Source organism: Orbicella faveolata, unplaced genomic scaffold, assembly GCF_042242905.1.
Source record: "Orbicella faveolata isolate gen_17 unplaced genomic scaffold, um_ofav_v1 contig_35, whole genome shotgun sequence".
Classification (NCBI taxonomy): domain Eukaryota; kingdom Metazoa; phylum Cnidaria; class Anthozoa; order Scleractinia; family Merulinidae; genus Orbicella; species Orbicella faveolata.
The window spans coordinates 13,126,235-13,142,884 of NW_028301564.1; the positions used below are offsets into that span (position 1 = coordinate 13,126,235).

General features: G+C 39.3%; 1 protein-coding gene across 1 annotated transcript; it reads left to right on the forward strand.

Annotated features, from left to right (window-relative positions):
• The first annotated feature begins 311 nt into the window (after window positions 1–311).
• LOC149103374 (uncharacterized) lies at window positions 312–15,172 on the forward strand. Its single transcript, XM_089272619.1, has 8 exons — window positions 312–462; window positions 4,900–5,328; window positions 6,279–6,665; window positions 7,159–7,287; window positions 8,697–8,852; window positions 9,576–9,600; window positions 12,222–12,399; window positions 12,547–15,172. The coding sequence occupies exons 1-8, from the start codon at window positions 390–392 to the stop codon at window positions 12,709–12,711; spliced, it is 1,542 nt and encodes a 513-aa protein (XP_089128745.1). The 5' UTR covers window positions 312–389; the 3' UTR covers window positions 12,712–15,172.
• Window positions 15,173–16,650: the final 1,478 nt, after the last annotated feature.

Genomic DNA, 16,650 nt, shown 5'->3' on the forward strand with positions numbered 1-16,650 from the left:
ATGGATCGTCTGTAACCGGGACAATTTTGTTGCCACTGAACTGAGTTTTCAATCCACAGGGCATATCATTTATATTTCGGGATATCAACATAAACAAGACGAGTCTGAGGATTTTAGCATTGTTGAAAACCAAGTTTTGGTTTATTGCAATGCAAAATGTTTGTCACAATATTTCGACTTTAATTCAGTGTCATGTAGTTATAGATCAAAGCAAGTGCCTACAACCTGGATTTTCCAAGTTAAATAGAGCATTTTTCGTGAAACTTATATGGCATTGTCTGACTTCCGCTGTTCACTAGCGCCGGGAAGCATGCGCAGATCAGGTAACCAGTGGTTACTCTTCCGTAGTATTTTGCCTTTCAAGGTTTTCAAATACTGACAACTATAAGATGATGAATCTCTCCAAGCTATCTGTGCTGATTGCAATTGTGGTATTAACTGAAATTTTCCTTTTTGGAACGGGTAAGTGTGGACGCCTAATGACTTACAATTGTGATTGCCGGCGTTTGTTCTCTAGGCGTGATATGCAAAGCTGCAAATGACTTTTGTCACCAGAATTTGTCAAGTGTTAGAAACCGATTATCAGTCGCTATAATGTGGGGTCCTTTTAATGAATCTGTACCAGATTCATTGCAAATTGACCTAGACGGATACGCGCCTTGTCCATGGTATCATTAATACGATTTGTCAAAAAGGAGCATTTTATAAGTGAGTTAAGAGGGAAGTTAAATGTCTGGCTCCCGCTAACTGTTCCTCCGAACTGAAGACATCAAGTCACCTGAAGCCAGAGATCGAACATTATCCAAATGAAGGAAGTTTTGGGCTATGATTTCGTCAAAAAAATTCTGTGGAAAGCGAATTACAGTGGGATAAACTGGAGATTCAGCACAATAAACATCCACGAACTTCCGCTTCGTCGATTTCTGGGAACTGTACCTATATGGTCTTCCCGGCTAAACTCCTAAACTACTTCCCTTTTAAAATGCGCCGAGGGAAACATCTTTGAAGTTACGTTTTTTCTGGCTTAAAAGACTCGATATCTGGTCGCTAACGACAAATTTACCAAACAGAAACGACGTTTTCGAGAAACGTGACAGTGGCCGCCGACTACCGCTGTTCATCAGCGGAAGCAGGTTAAGTGTACAGACCTCAATCTTGCCTTGTGTCTTAAGTTTACGTCTGATGACTTCGCGCTTTTCCCAGAGCGAACACTCGTCTCCTGGTTGGCTATTATGTTGGTTTGGCGATGTATCATTATTTTATTTTATTTACATAAGTTCTAACTACATTCAGCTTCGTTAATACTCATGACCGAGTAAGAGAAGTTCAAGAATAAATTCGTCGTTGTCGCTAGTCCGTTTTCCTTTCTGAGTTTCTGAGCGTGGAAATATATTTTCTTGGCTTAAAATGGGAGATGCGTCAGCAGCACACCAACAGAAGGCAGGTCACATTCGGCATGCCACAAAGTCTCTCGCTATCGAAATTAATTTTTGCAAAATCCGTTTGTACAAGTATTCAAAAAAGATATAAACAAAATCAAATTTATCGCACCATTAAGTCTTCAGGCGCCATTCTGTTTAAATGTACTTTCCTCTTCGTGTGCCACAGCTGTAAAGCAAATCTCTTTTCAGTTCATCTGGGGTCTTACATTGTAATTTAAAAGAGTTACGGTCTACGAAAATGTCTCTCATCGTCATCCTTTTTTGACTTTTTAAAGCTGAAGTTTAAAGCCTAACTCGCTAGGTTTACTAACTTACCTTGGCATATATAAAACAAATTACAGTATTTATTATTGCGCTGCGCAATTGTATCAGTTATTATCATCACAATTATTTAATAACTTCCCGTGTATCTCTGCTATGCCAAATTACTGATATCGTGCAAGCGCGAACATCGTTTATCCTTCATTCTCGTTGAATTATTCTGAATGATCCATTTTGGCTCGCGGCAGTTTGAAGTAACGTTTTCTATTTGTTTTTATTACACTGCATATTTTCGAGTGTTTCGCTTTTACAGTAGTAGTTGCGTGTTCGCTCTAATGTTGACAAGTTACTTCCTGAGTGGCTAAAGCGCTATACCTTTAATTAAGTTGAATCTGACAATCAAGAGTCTTTTCCTGTTTTGCTTTTGTTCAGTTTCTTTTGAGCTTCACACGAGCTGAAACATTTCATTTTTGAGGGGTGAAGAACATATACCGTTTGCGTTCACAATAGTTTCTGAAATTGTTTTATGCAATCTTTCTACTAAGTTAGAATGTGTAATCCAATGATGACGAGTGAAATTAGGAAATAATTTCACGCGCGTTTTGTCATAATTCTGATCATTTTCCGAGCCTCTAATTTCACGAGCATACCACGGCAAATGACGCTTACAATCGTGAGTTTTGAATTGTTTATTGTATCAAGAAATTTCGCGTTATACGTTGCTGTGGCATTTTCATAATTTTAAGCGTGGTTCTCATATGCCGCCGACATACCTGGGACATAGCCGCCGGCGTGGCCTGGGACACCGTTGCGGCATATGCGAGCATTTATCGCCGAATCATAATCTATCCCAGGCATTGACCGCCGGCTTGCCCGCGAAGTTGAGCTGAGTTCAGCTTCGCAGGCAAGCCGGCGGCTGTCGGCGGTTGTCGGCGATGAAAATATTTTATGTGAACATCATCTGCGGACGCAACGTACTCCAGTAAGACGATTCGATCCATATTTACGGGTAAAATTGTTGAAACTTGAGCAATTCGATTTGCATTTCGCGCAAATTTGAGTACGTCGCGTCGGCGATCCATCGCAGATGCGCCGGGGACCCACTGGGACAGATCGCTGAACGTTGTCAACTGCAACCGGCGACTACGTCGCAGGTACGTCGGCGGGATATGAGAACCAAGCTTTACACGTAAACTATAAATTAATGTTGAAAGTTCGCGCCAATTTGTCACCCATGGTATTAGGTATTTTACTTTCTTTGGCCTGGGGATCTCATGCAGTGTAACTTTAATTTGGCGCCGACGTGTAATTTCCGCAGTAATGTAGGCTAATAGACCAATTTCGATGTATTAAAATTCAGCCGAACACTTTCGATACCACTAGCCTGCGAAAGCAGATGCATTTCCGGCTGACGCTTGTCTCCGTCGAAAATAACGTCTGCGAACCCGAGCCAGGAAACGATTTCTGTGACGCAGGAATTTTAAGCCAATCACAGCTTAGCTCAAGTAGCCCTAGAACAACTGTGCGAGGTATTCGCTGCGAGGAGCACTCGAGTTTCTATCATGGAATCTGATTGGCCAAAGAGAAACAGAAGTCATTACGTCACAGAAATCGTTTCCTAGCTCGGTTTCGCAGACGTTATTTTCGGCCGAGACAAGCGACAGCCGGAAATACGTCCGCGTTCGCAGGCTACGATACCACTTGCTTGGTGCAAAATCGAATCGTGGAGAATCTCTTCATAGGGCTCGGTAGGATCCTGTAGGACTAGGTCATCAGTATGCGATTTTTAGCTGAAATCGAAATATTTACTCTACGGTTGAAGAAAGGCGATGAGGTTAACGAAAATTTAAAACAGTTTCCTTTCATTAGGCCTTAGGAAGAATGGAAGTCAAAATACCATGCAAACTAGAACGTGAGAACGCAGTCGCAACAATTGGCCTCAGTGTGTTATCAAGAAACTTGCCGGTAACAATTTATGTATTTTATTATAGATATATTTCTTTTCTTTTCTTTTCTTTTTTTTTTTTTTTGCTGTCGAGCGCGCCACATAACCTCATCAATTTGGCTTTTATCCTGTGTTCATTTGCCAAGTTGGTGACGACACGGAACAAAACTGAAATGTAAAACGTGAGTACAATACTTTGTGGGGTAAGCAATTCTTGCAACTGTAATGAATCTGACAGCAATAGGCTCCCGCATGAATGTCTAGCTGTTATTATCAATATGGGTAAACGGTCGAAGAAAAATCAGAATACCTTTCAAGTGCAAACGCTTACCAATTCAAATGTATATCTTGTGAAGAATCCAGCGACATTTATGAATCCAAGATATTACATCCTGTTGTTTATATGTCACCTAACTTAATTAATTGGTGTATAATATGTAATTCGGACATTTAGTGATTAAAAAGTGTATTGTTTATTGATTTAGCAGAGTTCCTGCTTATCCTGCGCCCAAAAATGTATGGCGAATTTCCCGCATTCTCACAAAGGATTTTTACATTTTTTTTAAACATTTTATTTTATTATTTCAGTTTTTTCTCGTTTTAATATTGTAAGAAAATTGTTTGATCTGGCGTTGTTTCTTATTTACAAGCCATAATATTGGGGTTCAGCGACGAGCTTTCTAAAAATTTCATCGACGGGATCACGGAAGTAAGCATGAAGTATTTTAAAATAAAAATATGAATAAGTTTACTACGGTTAATTGAATGTCTTATATTCAGCAAGAAGGGGGAAAGGGGGGGATGGCTACTCTGAAAAGTTTTATACTTGGATGCTCCCCCCCCCCCCCCCGAGGTCCAACCCCTTACCATTTAGCAAGAAAAGGTACGCCTTTCATGCAAATGCTATTGAAAAAGGTACCCCGTTCCCTTACCCTCGTGAGAACATTGCATCTCTTTTTTAAACCCTTGAAATGAAGTTATGAGGTAGTGCTTAGTAAATTAAATGCTACTGCCGTAAGGTGCGTCTCTTGGAAATATTTTCAGGTCCCTTTTGAATACCTAAAAGACAGATTTCTCTACCTTTTCATATACGTCAACTTGTGAACCCCTTAACCTTTAACATACCTGAAGCGTGAAAAAGGTACCCCTTTCGGGTGAGCCTACTCGTATAGGCCGTCGTAGGGAGCACTCCTACCCCGGTACGAATGCTTGACTAGTTTACATCTTTGTTCGTAATTTTCTGTTACATAGGTGAAACCTTTAAATGGTTCAAAGGTGGCTGTTCCAATTACACAATTCACGCGAATTCTCGCCGTCTAGATTGGGAGCAAAGCAGACAATTATGCAAGATGACTGGACTTGGTGATCTTGTTTCTATTGAAAGTTACGCGGAGTGGCTCTTCTTGAAAAACACTATTTTAAAGTTAACAATAGCTGTCGAATATTTTATCGGTTTGAGAAGAGATGATCGGAATAGACCGTGGAGATGGTTAAGCAACAAGAGCACAGTTAAGAAATATCTTCCTTGGGCTACAGGGGAACCAAGTGGTGAAGGGAATTGTGCAAATATGTACAAGGATTATAGGAAAGATTATGGAAAGTATAATGACTTGAAATGTACAGGAAGACCAAAGTCTGGGTATATTTGTGAGTCTCCTGTCGACGGTTGCAATCAAGAGGGTAAGTCTTGTACATTCCATATATACTTTAAATGATTGTTTTAAACATTTTTTTAATCATATAACCTATCTTCGATGTTACGATCCGTATTTCCACAAGCAATGAACTGATTTCCCCCTTGCGTTTGTCCCTCGCGCTTTTCTTTTCTTTTTTTTTTTTTTGACAATTCGATGATGAGATCTTAATCGTCGTAGCCTTAACGTCGTCCAGACAAAATATACGTTCATTGAAACCCGACATAAAATATCAGTGCTCCCCGACATTAATCTTGACAGATATAACATCGATCTGTGAATATCTCAAGCGTTGTCTTGCTCGGGCTTCAAACACTCAGTACAAAACATCATCACATGGAGTGGAGCAATGTCTCTACAGTAAGTTAACACAGTTATAATTAACTTTTGACAGCCTCGAAATGAAATTTCAAGCAAAGGGAAAAACATAATCAATACCTTAGTTTTCCATACGCAAGCGTAGTGTGTAATCATTATGGTAAACGCTAGATTGCTCGCAAGGACATGCAACTCGTCAACGTACCCGTCGACTTCCGCACAGCGTAACCAAATTCGTGAGAGCCACCCCCAAAAAGATAATGACAGAAAAACTATAAAATGATTATACTGAGAGGCAACGGTAATACGTTACGGGATAACAGAAAAACGTAAAACCTAAATACTGCGTTCCCTGAGTATTGTGAATTTACTTGTTCATGTCAATTTTCCATGTTTTGTTTCAGTAATTAATTTTTTAGAAAAAACGGAAGTTTACATAGAAAGGAGAGTTGTTCTTGCTACACCTTTCAAAATGGCACGTCAATGTCGTGGCCATAAGCAGTGAGCTCTTGTAAATTTAACAATAAGCAGATTACCCCAGTATCCCAGTCTTTGTCGGTTGATTCATTTTCCAATCAAGCTTGTATGTTCTTTCATTCCTCTTTCTATGAATTTCAGATGGAGATAAGCGATGCTCTTGCTACACCTTTACAAATGACACGCCAATGCTGTGGCCACAGGCAGAGGGCAGTTGTAAATTTGACAATAAGCATCTGGTGGTCATGGAAACAGAGCGAGAGTGGGAATTTATAAATAAAGAGATTCAAACTCGGAATAGTGGCAAAAAAAATGAATGGAACATCGGTTTGTACAGAAACTTGACAACTAAAAAATGGACTTGGATCAATGGCAAAAACGTAACTATAAACAAATGGCAGAAGGATAAGCCTCAAGACAGTGATTTTTACACTGTGATGGCCAAGGAATCTTCGGATGGAGTTAAGGGATCGTTCAGCAGCATCAAAGGAAAAATTAAGAAAGGATGGATTTGTGAGGAAAAAACAGGTATGTGAATGGGTCTATATCCTCCACCACTAGCAATCAAGCCCATCTCATTTCCCCCTTCCCTCTCTCACACCCAACCCCCTTCCTCCCACCCCCATCCCTGCTCTTCCTCCCTCTGTCTCCTCTCAATCAAACACTGTGACAAACCGACAAATACGCGACGACTACTGGCGAGACATGGCACACGGACTCTGACAACACTCGAATGCTGACGCGTACTTCCGAAGAAAACGCCATCGACTCCCGTATGGAGAAACTAATCAGTGCCGGTCACGGTTAAATGTAGGCTCATGTTGGAGCACAGGCGCAAGCCGCCTTTTCACCAGACCCCATCCCGCCGGATCGTTTCGCCCTTCGCCGCTCGCGCGCATGACTCAAAGATGAGCCTGAACAAAGGACATGTAGTTGTAAAATGATTTCTATAAAATAAAAATCGCTGATTTTGTGAGTTCGTTTTGTTTTGTTTTGTTTTGTTTTTTTTGCCACCCAACAGATAACTGCCAAGGAGTCTGTTTAATTCATAATCCAGTGCCAACGACCTCAACACCACCTGGAACTACCAAACCCACCACACAATGGCGGCTGGACTCTTCAACTGTGTATGATCGCACTACTGCATCAGGTTAGATTTTCCAAAAATATGTCCGATCTCCTAGAACCATGCCCACAGATTTGAGCCCCTTTTTTCTGTTAGCTTGTGATTTTTTTTTTTTTTTTTCCAGTGGGGAGGGGGGGGGGGGGTGCTTTCCTGATGGAAGCAGCTATAGAGCTTACCTAGCATAAAATGTAGAGAACTTCTTGCTACTATCTATTTATATTTATTATTATTATTATTAGCGCTTCCCCCCCCGCCCCCCTCCCCCCCTCCCGACCTCTTCCCTGCTTTTTTTTTAATTGGTGAGCCCACGCTACACTCGTCTGAATTTCAGTTCGCTCGGTTACTCTGACAAGGAGCCGACCGATTAGCGTTCTATAACTGCTCTCTAAAGGAAGTCTGCCCGAGGACATCATTAAGTCCAATGAAGGTGCAAGTCTAAGGATTTGCTAGCAAGTGTCGTCCATTATTGTACATGAGAGGGCCCTGAGAAGTACTAAAACGGGACATCATGTAGCCCCGTGGTATTAGGCCGTTTCCACAATGGCGACAATGTTGTGCTTGCTTTAGACAGCAAAGAACTTTAGCCACATCAATTTAGGGCTTAGAGATGCAATGGACTAGACATTTCTAGTTACTCCATAGGGGATGGCTTTGGAGCAATGGGTGGGATGGGCACTATTACGTAACAAATATATGTGATTATCTGTAGGCTTAGAGTTTATATCAGTGTGAATGTAGCATCAACAAGGCTGGACGTGAGATCCAAAACATCGAGTGAAGTAGGAGAGTGTACAAGGTTAAATTTAATAGTGGGATAAAGAGAGTTGATATATTGCGCGAATTCAAGTATGCGTGAATTCAACGTCCTTAAGACGCATTCATGTACGGAGCACTATATACTCCCGTCTTCTCGGGCTTGAACCCCGAGGGGTCTGGAACGGCTAACACTTCAACCTATCGCGTTCTCAGTCATAGAGAGCTAATCAGAGATAGTTACACTGTCAAAGCCGAAGTGTTATTTCTCTGGGTGCACACATTTGTTTGCAATGTAAATTGTGTCATCGATTTTCTTATAATTATTTTATTTTTCTTTGTTAGAAATAGCGCTTTGGACACATATATCTAATTTATATGTCTTCTGAGCCCAATTACGTTCGATCAGTTCACGCTCAAGGTTAAATGTGCAGAGTGGTGTTCGCTTAACTAAAGTGTCGAACTTATTCGCACTTGATGTGGTTTTGCATTTCTTCCCTAAGAGACTGCCTTAAGAAATTGAAATTGAGAACTCATTGGTTCACAAGATTGTCTGTTTTCTTTGTTATGGGCCAAAGTAATGACTTTGGTTTTGGATTCACGACACTCCATTAAAACCGCTGTTACTTGCTTTAAATCTCCTTCAAAAAAAAATCTGAGCAACTTTTGTCTCTTATTAGATCCTAGCAGAGACCCGGAAGGAGGGAAGCAGGCTTACAACAAAGATAACTGCTCCTCAGTAGTGATAATTCTTGCGTCGTTAGTAGCAGTATTGTCTGCTGCGTTGCTTATTCTTGGTGTATGTTTCTTATCTTGGCGAAAGAAGCAAAGGAAAGGTAGTTTACTGTCTTACCTATATAAAATGTCAGCAGGGTGCTACTGATATCTGTATTTCGGTTATCTTTAGAGAACGTTTCATATCTATTTTTTGTCTTTGATAGAGGTACTTTGCTACTAGCTCGTGATATATCTTTTTACGGATACTAGTAAAGACTTTGTGTTATCACCTTCATAAAATTGATTCACCCCTTTTGTAACCATTATCACTCCTGCATGGAGTCTTGATTAAAACTTTTCACATTATTTATCATCTTTCCGTTATATTTTCTTTTATTTTAGTTTTGATTTCTCTCTACTATTGTACTATCTTGTATTATTTCTCCTTTTTTTCTTTTTGTTTACTTAAAAATTATTCAGTGAGCCGTTGCAATAACTGTTTTATGAAAAACGCCCCCAAAATATAGAAAGTTAGACTAAAATAAAAATTAAAATGCCCCAAAATCACGCGCACGCTCACCATGTTTGTGGAGTATGGTATAACCAATGATGGCTAAGCTAATGAAAACTATAGAATTGCATTATCCAATGATCCAGTTTTTAATAAAATCGTATATACCCTGGGGAACCGATGATAAAAGTCAATGTGCAAAACCCAAGGGGGAAAATTAAGGGAACGCTCTAATCACATATTGGAAGTGACGTAACTGGGTTGCTTTATTTTGTTACCATTGTCCCTTTTAATAAAACTATTTTCTAACTGCTCATTATGTCTTCACCAGATGTAAGAAATGCAGCCGATGTAAGGTAGGTCACCTGGAGTGGGTAGTAGTGCGTATATAATTTCAGTTGTAAATATAAATAGAAAAAAGGTCCCGCTAGTTTTATGTTGCGTTGTGGCTAGAATACTAGCTTCTGTCACAACCGCCCTAGCTATTATAACTAGCGCATGTGCATCCAGAAAAGTGTCTGGAAAGTCAAGTGTGAATTGGTATTACTAAACCATTACAAAATACCTCCAGGTTGGGTGGGGGTGAGGGTAGTCACATGTTATATTGATTGGGAGGGGCGAGGCCCTCTGCCTTCAGAGTTTAATATCTTTAAAATAATCTAAGCACTTCTCGTTTCTGTTAGACGATTGAATCAGGTGCATTTGCGAAGTGTAAATTACACGCAATTGAAAAGGAGACTTCAGTCCATACTGAGACTAGATGCTCTAAGAGCGTTTACTCGAGCTTCGCACCGCAATATCAAATCGTGCTTTACGAAAACGCGTATTAGACACAATAAAAACAAATTAAAGAATCAGGATATTTTAGCAAAAGATTTCCGCTTAGATATTTACCGCTATTCTAGTTGCTCCGTTGAGTATACTCCTAATCCAATCGCAAGTTGTGAGTTTAAACCATTTTGGTTCAAGAATCAAGCACAGCTGTCTACGCATTTATGGAGAACTTGTTTGCAAAGAATTTTCCATATATATATATATATATATATATATATATATATATATATATATATATATATATATATATATATATATAATTAAGTACGTTTTACATATTCGCTTTCGCTGTCGGAAAATATAGAAATCCAACAAAGATATATTTGTTTCAGTTCGTTTTGCATGTCTGAGTTACAGGTTACTGTTCCAGTTCATTGACCGTAATGGACACCTGCTAGTTTGTTGTAGGATCATAACTGTAATAAGCGTTCAACTGTAATTGCTACCTGTGATAGTCTCTTGTTAAACTGTTGTCTACCTGTGTTGTTTTGAAAGTTATTAATCTTGTAAACGTTGAATTCCGTTAGAGCCAATCGAGCTTTCTGAAATGTATTAGATAATATTTAGTTAAGAATTTTTAATAGCTTTACGTAATCCTTTAGAATTGCGCTTTCGGCTTAAATAGTCGTGTCTTGTGAAATATTCTTTGGTTACATTCTTGCTGCATTCCGGTTATGTTCCGGTTGCATTTTGGTTGTATTCTTGGATTAAAACGATATCGTTGGACCTAAGTTCTGAGTGCTGTTGACGTCTCTCAAGGTAATTCCCTGTAACAGATCCGGTACTGATCCCTGCAGCAAGAGAGTTTCCCAGGTTTTACAGAAGTGCTTTCCCAGGCCAAAAACCTATTATCACAATGCACATAATTTGCATAAACTTTCAAGTTGTGTTTTTTTGCGGATAACTTCCGAGAATTTGCGACCCTTAACGGAGTTTATGAAGAAATATTCAAGCTACATATTTCTATTGAATTAAGGCAGGAGTATTTTTAAAAAAGAACTCATTTATAAGGGAAGATGCGGCATTCTGTTTTCCTATTTATTTTGGTTTCATGCTCGTCTCGTTCATGTCACGCAACATGATTTTCTTCAGCAGTCAGACACAGTTTTCTAAAAGAATTGGCGATTGCTAAGACTGCTAAATATATTTGAACTACTGGTGAAATAAATTTGGCTAAACTATCGTCAATGCAGATTTTCCTTAGGACTTGGCAAGAACATTGGTTCGTCGATAATCTCGCACAATTCCCCGTACAATACATGTATAAATTTTAATTTTCCCTCACAATCTGCCTCCAAAATCACACGTTATTTTTTCTTTCCCGCACCCTACAAGACCGCCAACTAACTTGGAGGTAAGATATTTAACTCAAGTTACCGAAAGTCTTATCTTTACAAATTTGGAGATCGACATATTTTGCGCAGTGCAAGAAACAAGCCGCATGTTTTTAATGAACTACCAGTCCAAAAACGTTTTCGTATTTAGTTTGTTTTATTGCAATATGATTTGTTTTACTGCTATGTTGTAAATAATAACAGAAGTAGCCACATGCAGTCATTGACTACCTTTTTTTTGTCAGTGTTTTCGTAGTTTGAAATCATATCGCGATCGGCTCAGGCGTTATCTCACGAAAACGTTTCGAGCTGGCTAGCTTTCAAGCAATATAATTCGGGGACCGACCCTTTCCGAAAACGATCGACATCTTTGTATGCGAGAGGAAAGTATAAGGCGCGATTCTCACTAAAACTTTCTTCGCAAAACACCGGGTTCTGTCACGAAAAGCGGGCAATGTCGCGATTCTCGTCCTAAGTTTCCATGGTCTACGCATGGCACGCCTGGGACCATGACCCCCCTTTTGCCGACCAAAACACTTGCATTTTATGACTCGGGCTTTCCTACGGAAGCCCGAGTAAACAGGGACTTTTTGGGTTGCTTCATAAGCCGTTGGATGTTTTTGTGGTACTGGTTCTCGCCTTAGGACAATTTAAGACAATTTCCCCTTATTGGTTACTTTTCGCCAATATTACGCATGCTGCCACCACCAGTGTAAGAACAGTCTATGCACTCTGTGTTTTCTCGTATGTTTGTTTTGTTTTGTTTTGTTTTGTTTTTATACTTTGTTCGCTCATCTCTTTGCTAACAGGAACCAACTTGATAATCAAGACGGGTCGTCGTTGAGCCCAGAAAATGCGGCAAGAGAGCTTGGGTTCTCTGCGGAGGCAGAACCCGGTGGTATGAAACCCAAAAATCAGAGGCGGGAAACAGACCAATCTTCGAGTCAAGAGTGTGAATATGCCATGTTGACTCCTCGTACAATGATGGTAATTTCAATTGAAGTTTTGATACAAAAGCATAGACGTCTTAATAGTAAAACCTTCTTGTCGACGTTACCACTGTTGCTGTCCTTATCCTTGACCTCTTTGTATTTCAATTTCAATTAATTAATTTCTTGTGTTTTGTATGCACAGCTGCCAGGGGATAGTTCATATGCATCTCTGGTGAAATCCAAAGGAGGAGACTGTATCAATGAGTCTTCTGTGGCCGCTTCTCCTTTGCTGCAACACGATGACGAAGATCATGATCAGCTACCCACATACGTCAATGTACGTTCGGCAAACTATGCGAATATATAACTCGATAGATGAAGAGGGAAAGTGATGACATTAGTAGTCGATACTTGCCTTGAGTACTTGGATTCTGCTGGAATTCGTGATCATGCTTAAGAGATATTAATGGCCAATTGATGCTAATGAGTTCAGTCACACATTAATTTAATTTATTATATGGCTTTGACTTGTGGCCGATATAACGCACGCTCTGATTGGCTAAGAGCGAGATCTGAGGGGTCATTATGCAGCCGTAATGCCCACGGGCCGATTACGGATTATGCAAATTAGGAAGAGCCCGGCTCTGAAAATTCACGCGCATTGAAACGATGAAAGCCGATTAAGAGCAGTAAGAGAAAGTAAATTTAATTCCGAGTAGCTAAAATTTTAGAGATTTTTCCTTAATAAAGTTTATATAGAAGTCGTTTTTGACTTACCAGACTTACAAGTGAAAAACAATCAAAGTTTGCCGAGTCTTAGTAAAGCTAAAATCGCTAAGTGAAAAACACCATCGTCAGATCTGTCATGCATCCTGAGCAGAACACCACGAAGAAACTTATAAGTTATCATCTTAGTGACAACAATTTACCGAAATATTGAACTCCGTCACAGTTCTCATGAAATAGATTCCCTCGCTTTAACACACGCAAGTGTAAATCAGCTTCCAGGATCATCAGTAAACAATCGGGCGGTTTCTGTCGGTAGCAGTGTTTCTGATAACTGCAAGAAGTTTTAGACGTTTACAAGGCTTGAAAAGTTCAGCCATAAATCCCAGAATGAAGACGGCGAAGATATGTTGTCGAAACCGAATGCGAAGATGGAGTTATTCTGAGCGGTGCGTTCTGAAGCATTAGTATTTTCTTTCCCCGAAAGACCGTTTGCTTCGACGTTGAAGCACTTTCTGTCTTTTCTATGTGCGTTGACGTTTCGCCACAAAAGTCGGAAAACTCCCCCATCAAGTTGTTGCACCACGATACTAACCTACCTTTTTGAGGCGGTGACAATCATTTTTCCCGTAAACAAATGTGTGTTTTTAACGGAATACGTACTTATACAGTGGTGAAGTTCACCGACTGTGTAGTTTTGCCCTGGGTTTGAGACGATGAATGAATCGGTAAACGCGTGCATCGCCGGATGTAAATTGACGACTTCCGCTCGAATATTTTTTTCTTTTCTTTAATATATGAGCCATACAATAAACAACTTAATAACCTCGACCGTTCGGTCGTTACGGGAATATCTCAAACCTCAGCCTACCGTATTGACCTCGCTATCGCCCGGTCAATACGGCAAGGCCTCAGTTTGAGATTTTCTCGTAACGATCTCACTCTCGATTATTAAGTAGTTATTAATTTAATTAAGTTACTTTAATCAAGGAAACTAAACATACAATTGAATGACATTGTCAGTGTAATTGGCGCCGATGTTGAGAAATCTCGAAATTTAAACATTTTCAGAAACACTTCCACCTAAAACAAAAGCGATGCTATTAATAATTACTTCAGAGTTTAATTACCTCTCAGCAGATAGAGAGTTGGTTGGATAGAAAGGATATGTTACATTTTTTATTACATGGAAGAATGGTTTTAGAAGTTCATGTTACAACATTGCCGAATGTTAGAGAATGAGCATAGTATATAGTAGGAATTATAACGTCTCCTTGCAGGTGTTCTTTCCTTGACATATTACATTAATGACGCCATTCATAGACAACTTGTATACTAAATGATAGATCCTGCATGCAAACAGGATACTTTCTGTTTAGTTAAAGCGACTTCATAGTCTTGTAGCTGTTCCTTAAACTCTAGCTTGTTACATGTATTTATAGAAAGGAATCAGAAGGCTTTTTTTAGGCCAACCCGTGATACACTCTTTCTTTTCTATAAGAATATACTTTTTAAGAACGTATGCGAAATTTAAGAATATTTTGAGAAGCCGAAATGTGAATTTGTTTTCAGCAACACCTCTTAAGAACATACAGAATGCTTCCATAGAGGTTACTGTTTTAAACAACACAAATTTAAAGTGATTGTAATCGTTCTGACCTTACTGACCATTCTTATTTTGATAACCTTGATCGTATTTTACGTCATGTATGTCTGACGTGGGAACTTTAAAAGGCAATTAAGGCAATTCCCACAGTAGCATCCGCCTCTTTACAATTAATAAAACAGAGTCTTTTTGTAACACTAAGTGAAAGTCCCGAAGACAGTTTGTGATCCCTACTTTTACCCACAGGTTCTGTTCTTTGAAATACTGATCTCCCAGTCGATTTCTGTGGACTGAAGTTGCTGCCTGGTCAAAATTGTATTGGGTTTATTGTTTAATATTTGGGTCAACCTATTCCACCCGCCAGCTCTGCAGGTGTAGATATGGCTATGGAGTCACAACCCAAAATTGTCTAGTGTGTATAAAAGAGATTAATTCAGTTGTCGACTGAGTGGTAAATTTTGCGAATAAATCTTCCGAGATGTACAGGTTGAGACAACCCTGTTGTGAAAATTTTTTTTTTCCGCAATGCTATTTGTTGGTTCGTGGTTACGATGGTCCCAGTTGAATTTTGACAAATTAGCCCATTGTCCTGTGCCCCTGATGATATAATCTGTATAATGAAGGCCGTTTTTACTTTCCAATCGTCTTTGAAGGTTATATAAATAGCTTTTAACGGTAACTAATTAATGGTCATTAACCCTAATTAAGTCCCAATTACGCATATACGCGTAATTAATGGTCGTGCTCTTTGTACCACTTGTGACGTCATCAATTTAGCTGTCATCGGATATTCTTGATAAGCAGATAGCAGAAGTGGGCTAGGCCTTTCCGTACAATGGTCAGGTTTAGATATCGACGACATTCCGACGTCGCAAATCGAAAAACAACCGTATCAGTTTTGGTGCAAAAACCGTGGTGAAATGGTCCACTATGCCTATGATGATCAAGGTCCATTTCCAGGCTTCGTCCGTGATAAACATCCTACTTTTCACGGCAGCCAGAAAGAACACGCAACGCAAAAGGTAGCCAGAGTACAAGGACCGAGAAAAAAAAAAAAAGGAAAGGGGCAACAAACAAAATTGACAACGGGTAATGACCAAAAACACTCCAAATTTTGGCTTATGCGCATGCACAAAATTGAAATATTGGTCAATTTTGTACGTAATCTTCGAAAAATCTCTCCTTTTGATAAAAAAAAAAAAAAAGTAAGTAAGAAAAGAAAAAGCTTTCTTAGCCAATCCTAGGCTTATTTAGCGTCATGGTGCCCTAAAAACATGACTAAACGGTGAAAACGGTATTTTTTTGGCGAAAATTTGGGACTCAAAGGGCTAATTATCTACGCTGTTCTTTTGCTAGTTAAGTTAGTAAGCTTTATACTCTCATTCTCTAAGACACTTGCATTATTGCATATTTTAGCAATACTTCTTGGCATGTTGATCTTTTATTAATGTTTTTTACAATGTTTTTATTGTTGTTGTTGTTGTTGTTGTTGTTGTTTGAATTAAATATCTTCATAACTACTGACGCCGGGACGCCGACGCTTGCTTCAACATCACAATAAACGGTAAAGATCTTTTTTGAATTTAATTCGCTACTTATATGATATTCTATATAGTTTTTATTATCCCAAATTTGGTTTTTTATGTATGTGCTCCGGTATTGTAGCTAATCTGCTCTTTCTTCCTGCGATAATCTTAGATCCGGATCCCACTCTGGATGGAGCTCTAAAACGCGCGGGATTTGGGAAAAAGTCAAAGTTAAGTAGTAAGGGAATATTGTAGTCACGAAAGTCTAGCTGGAAAAAGAACAACAACAATAACAACAGCAATTGCTATGACTACACTTTACTGGGAATTTAAGAACTATGAGACCGAGGAAGCTGTGGTTCAAAACAATATATTTACTAGAATCGCCTTAAATTCGCTGAATGATATTCTAGCTTAATACAGTTCGGAAATTGGGCACGTTAATGGT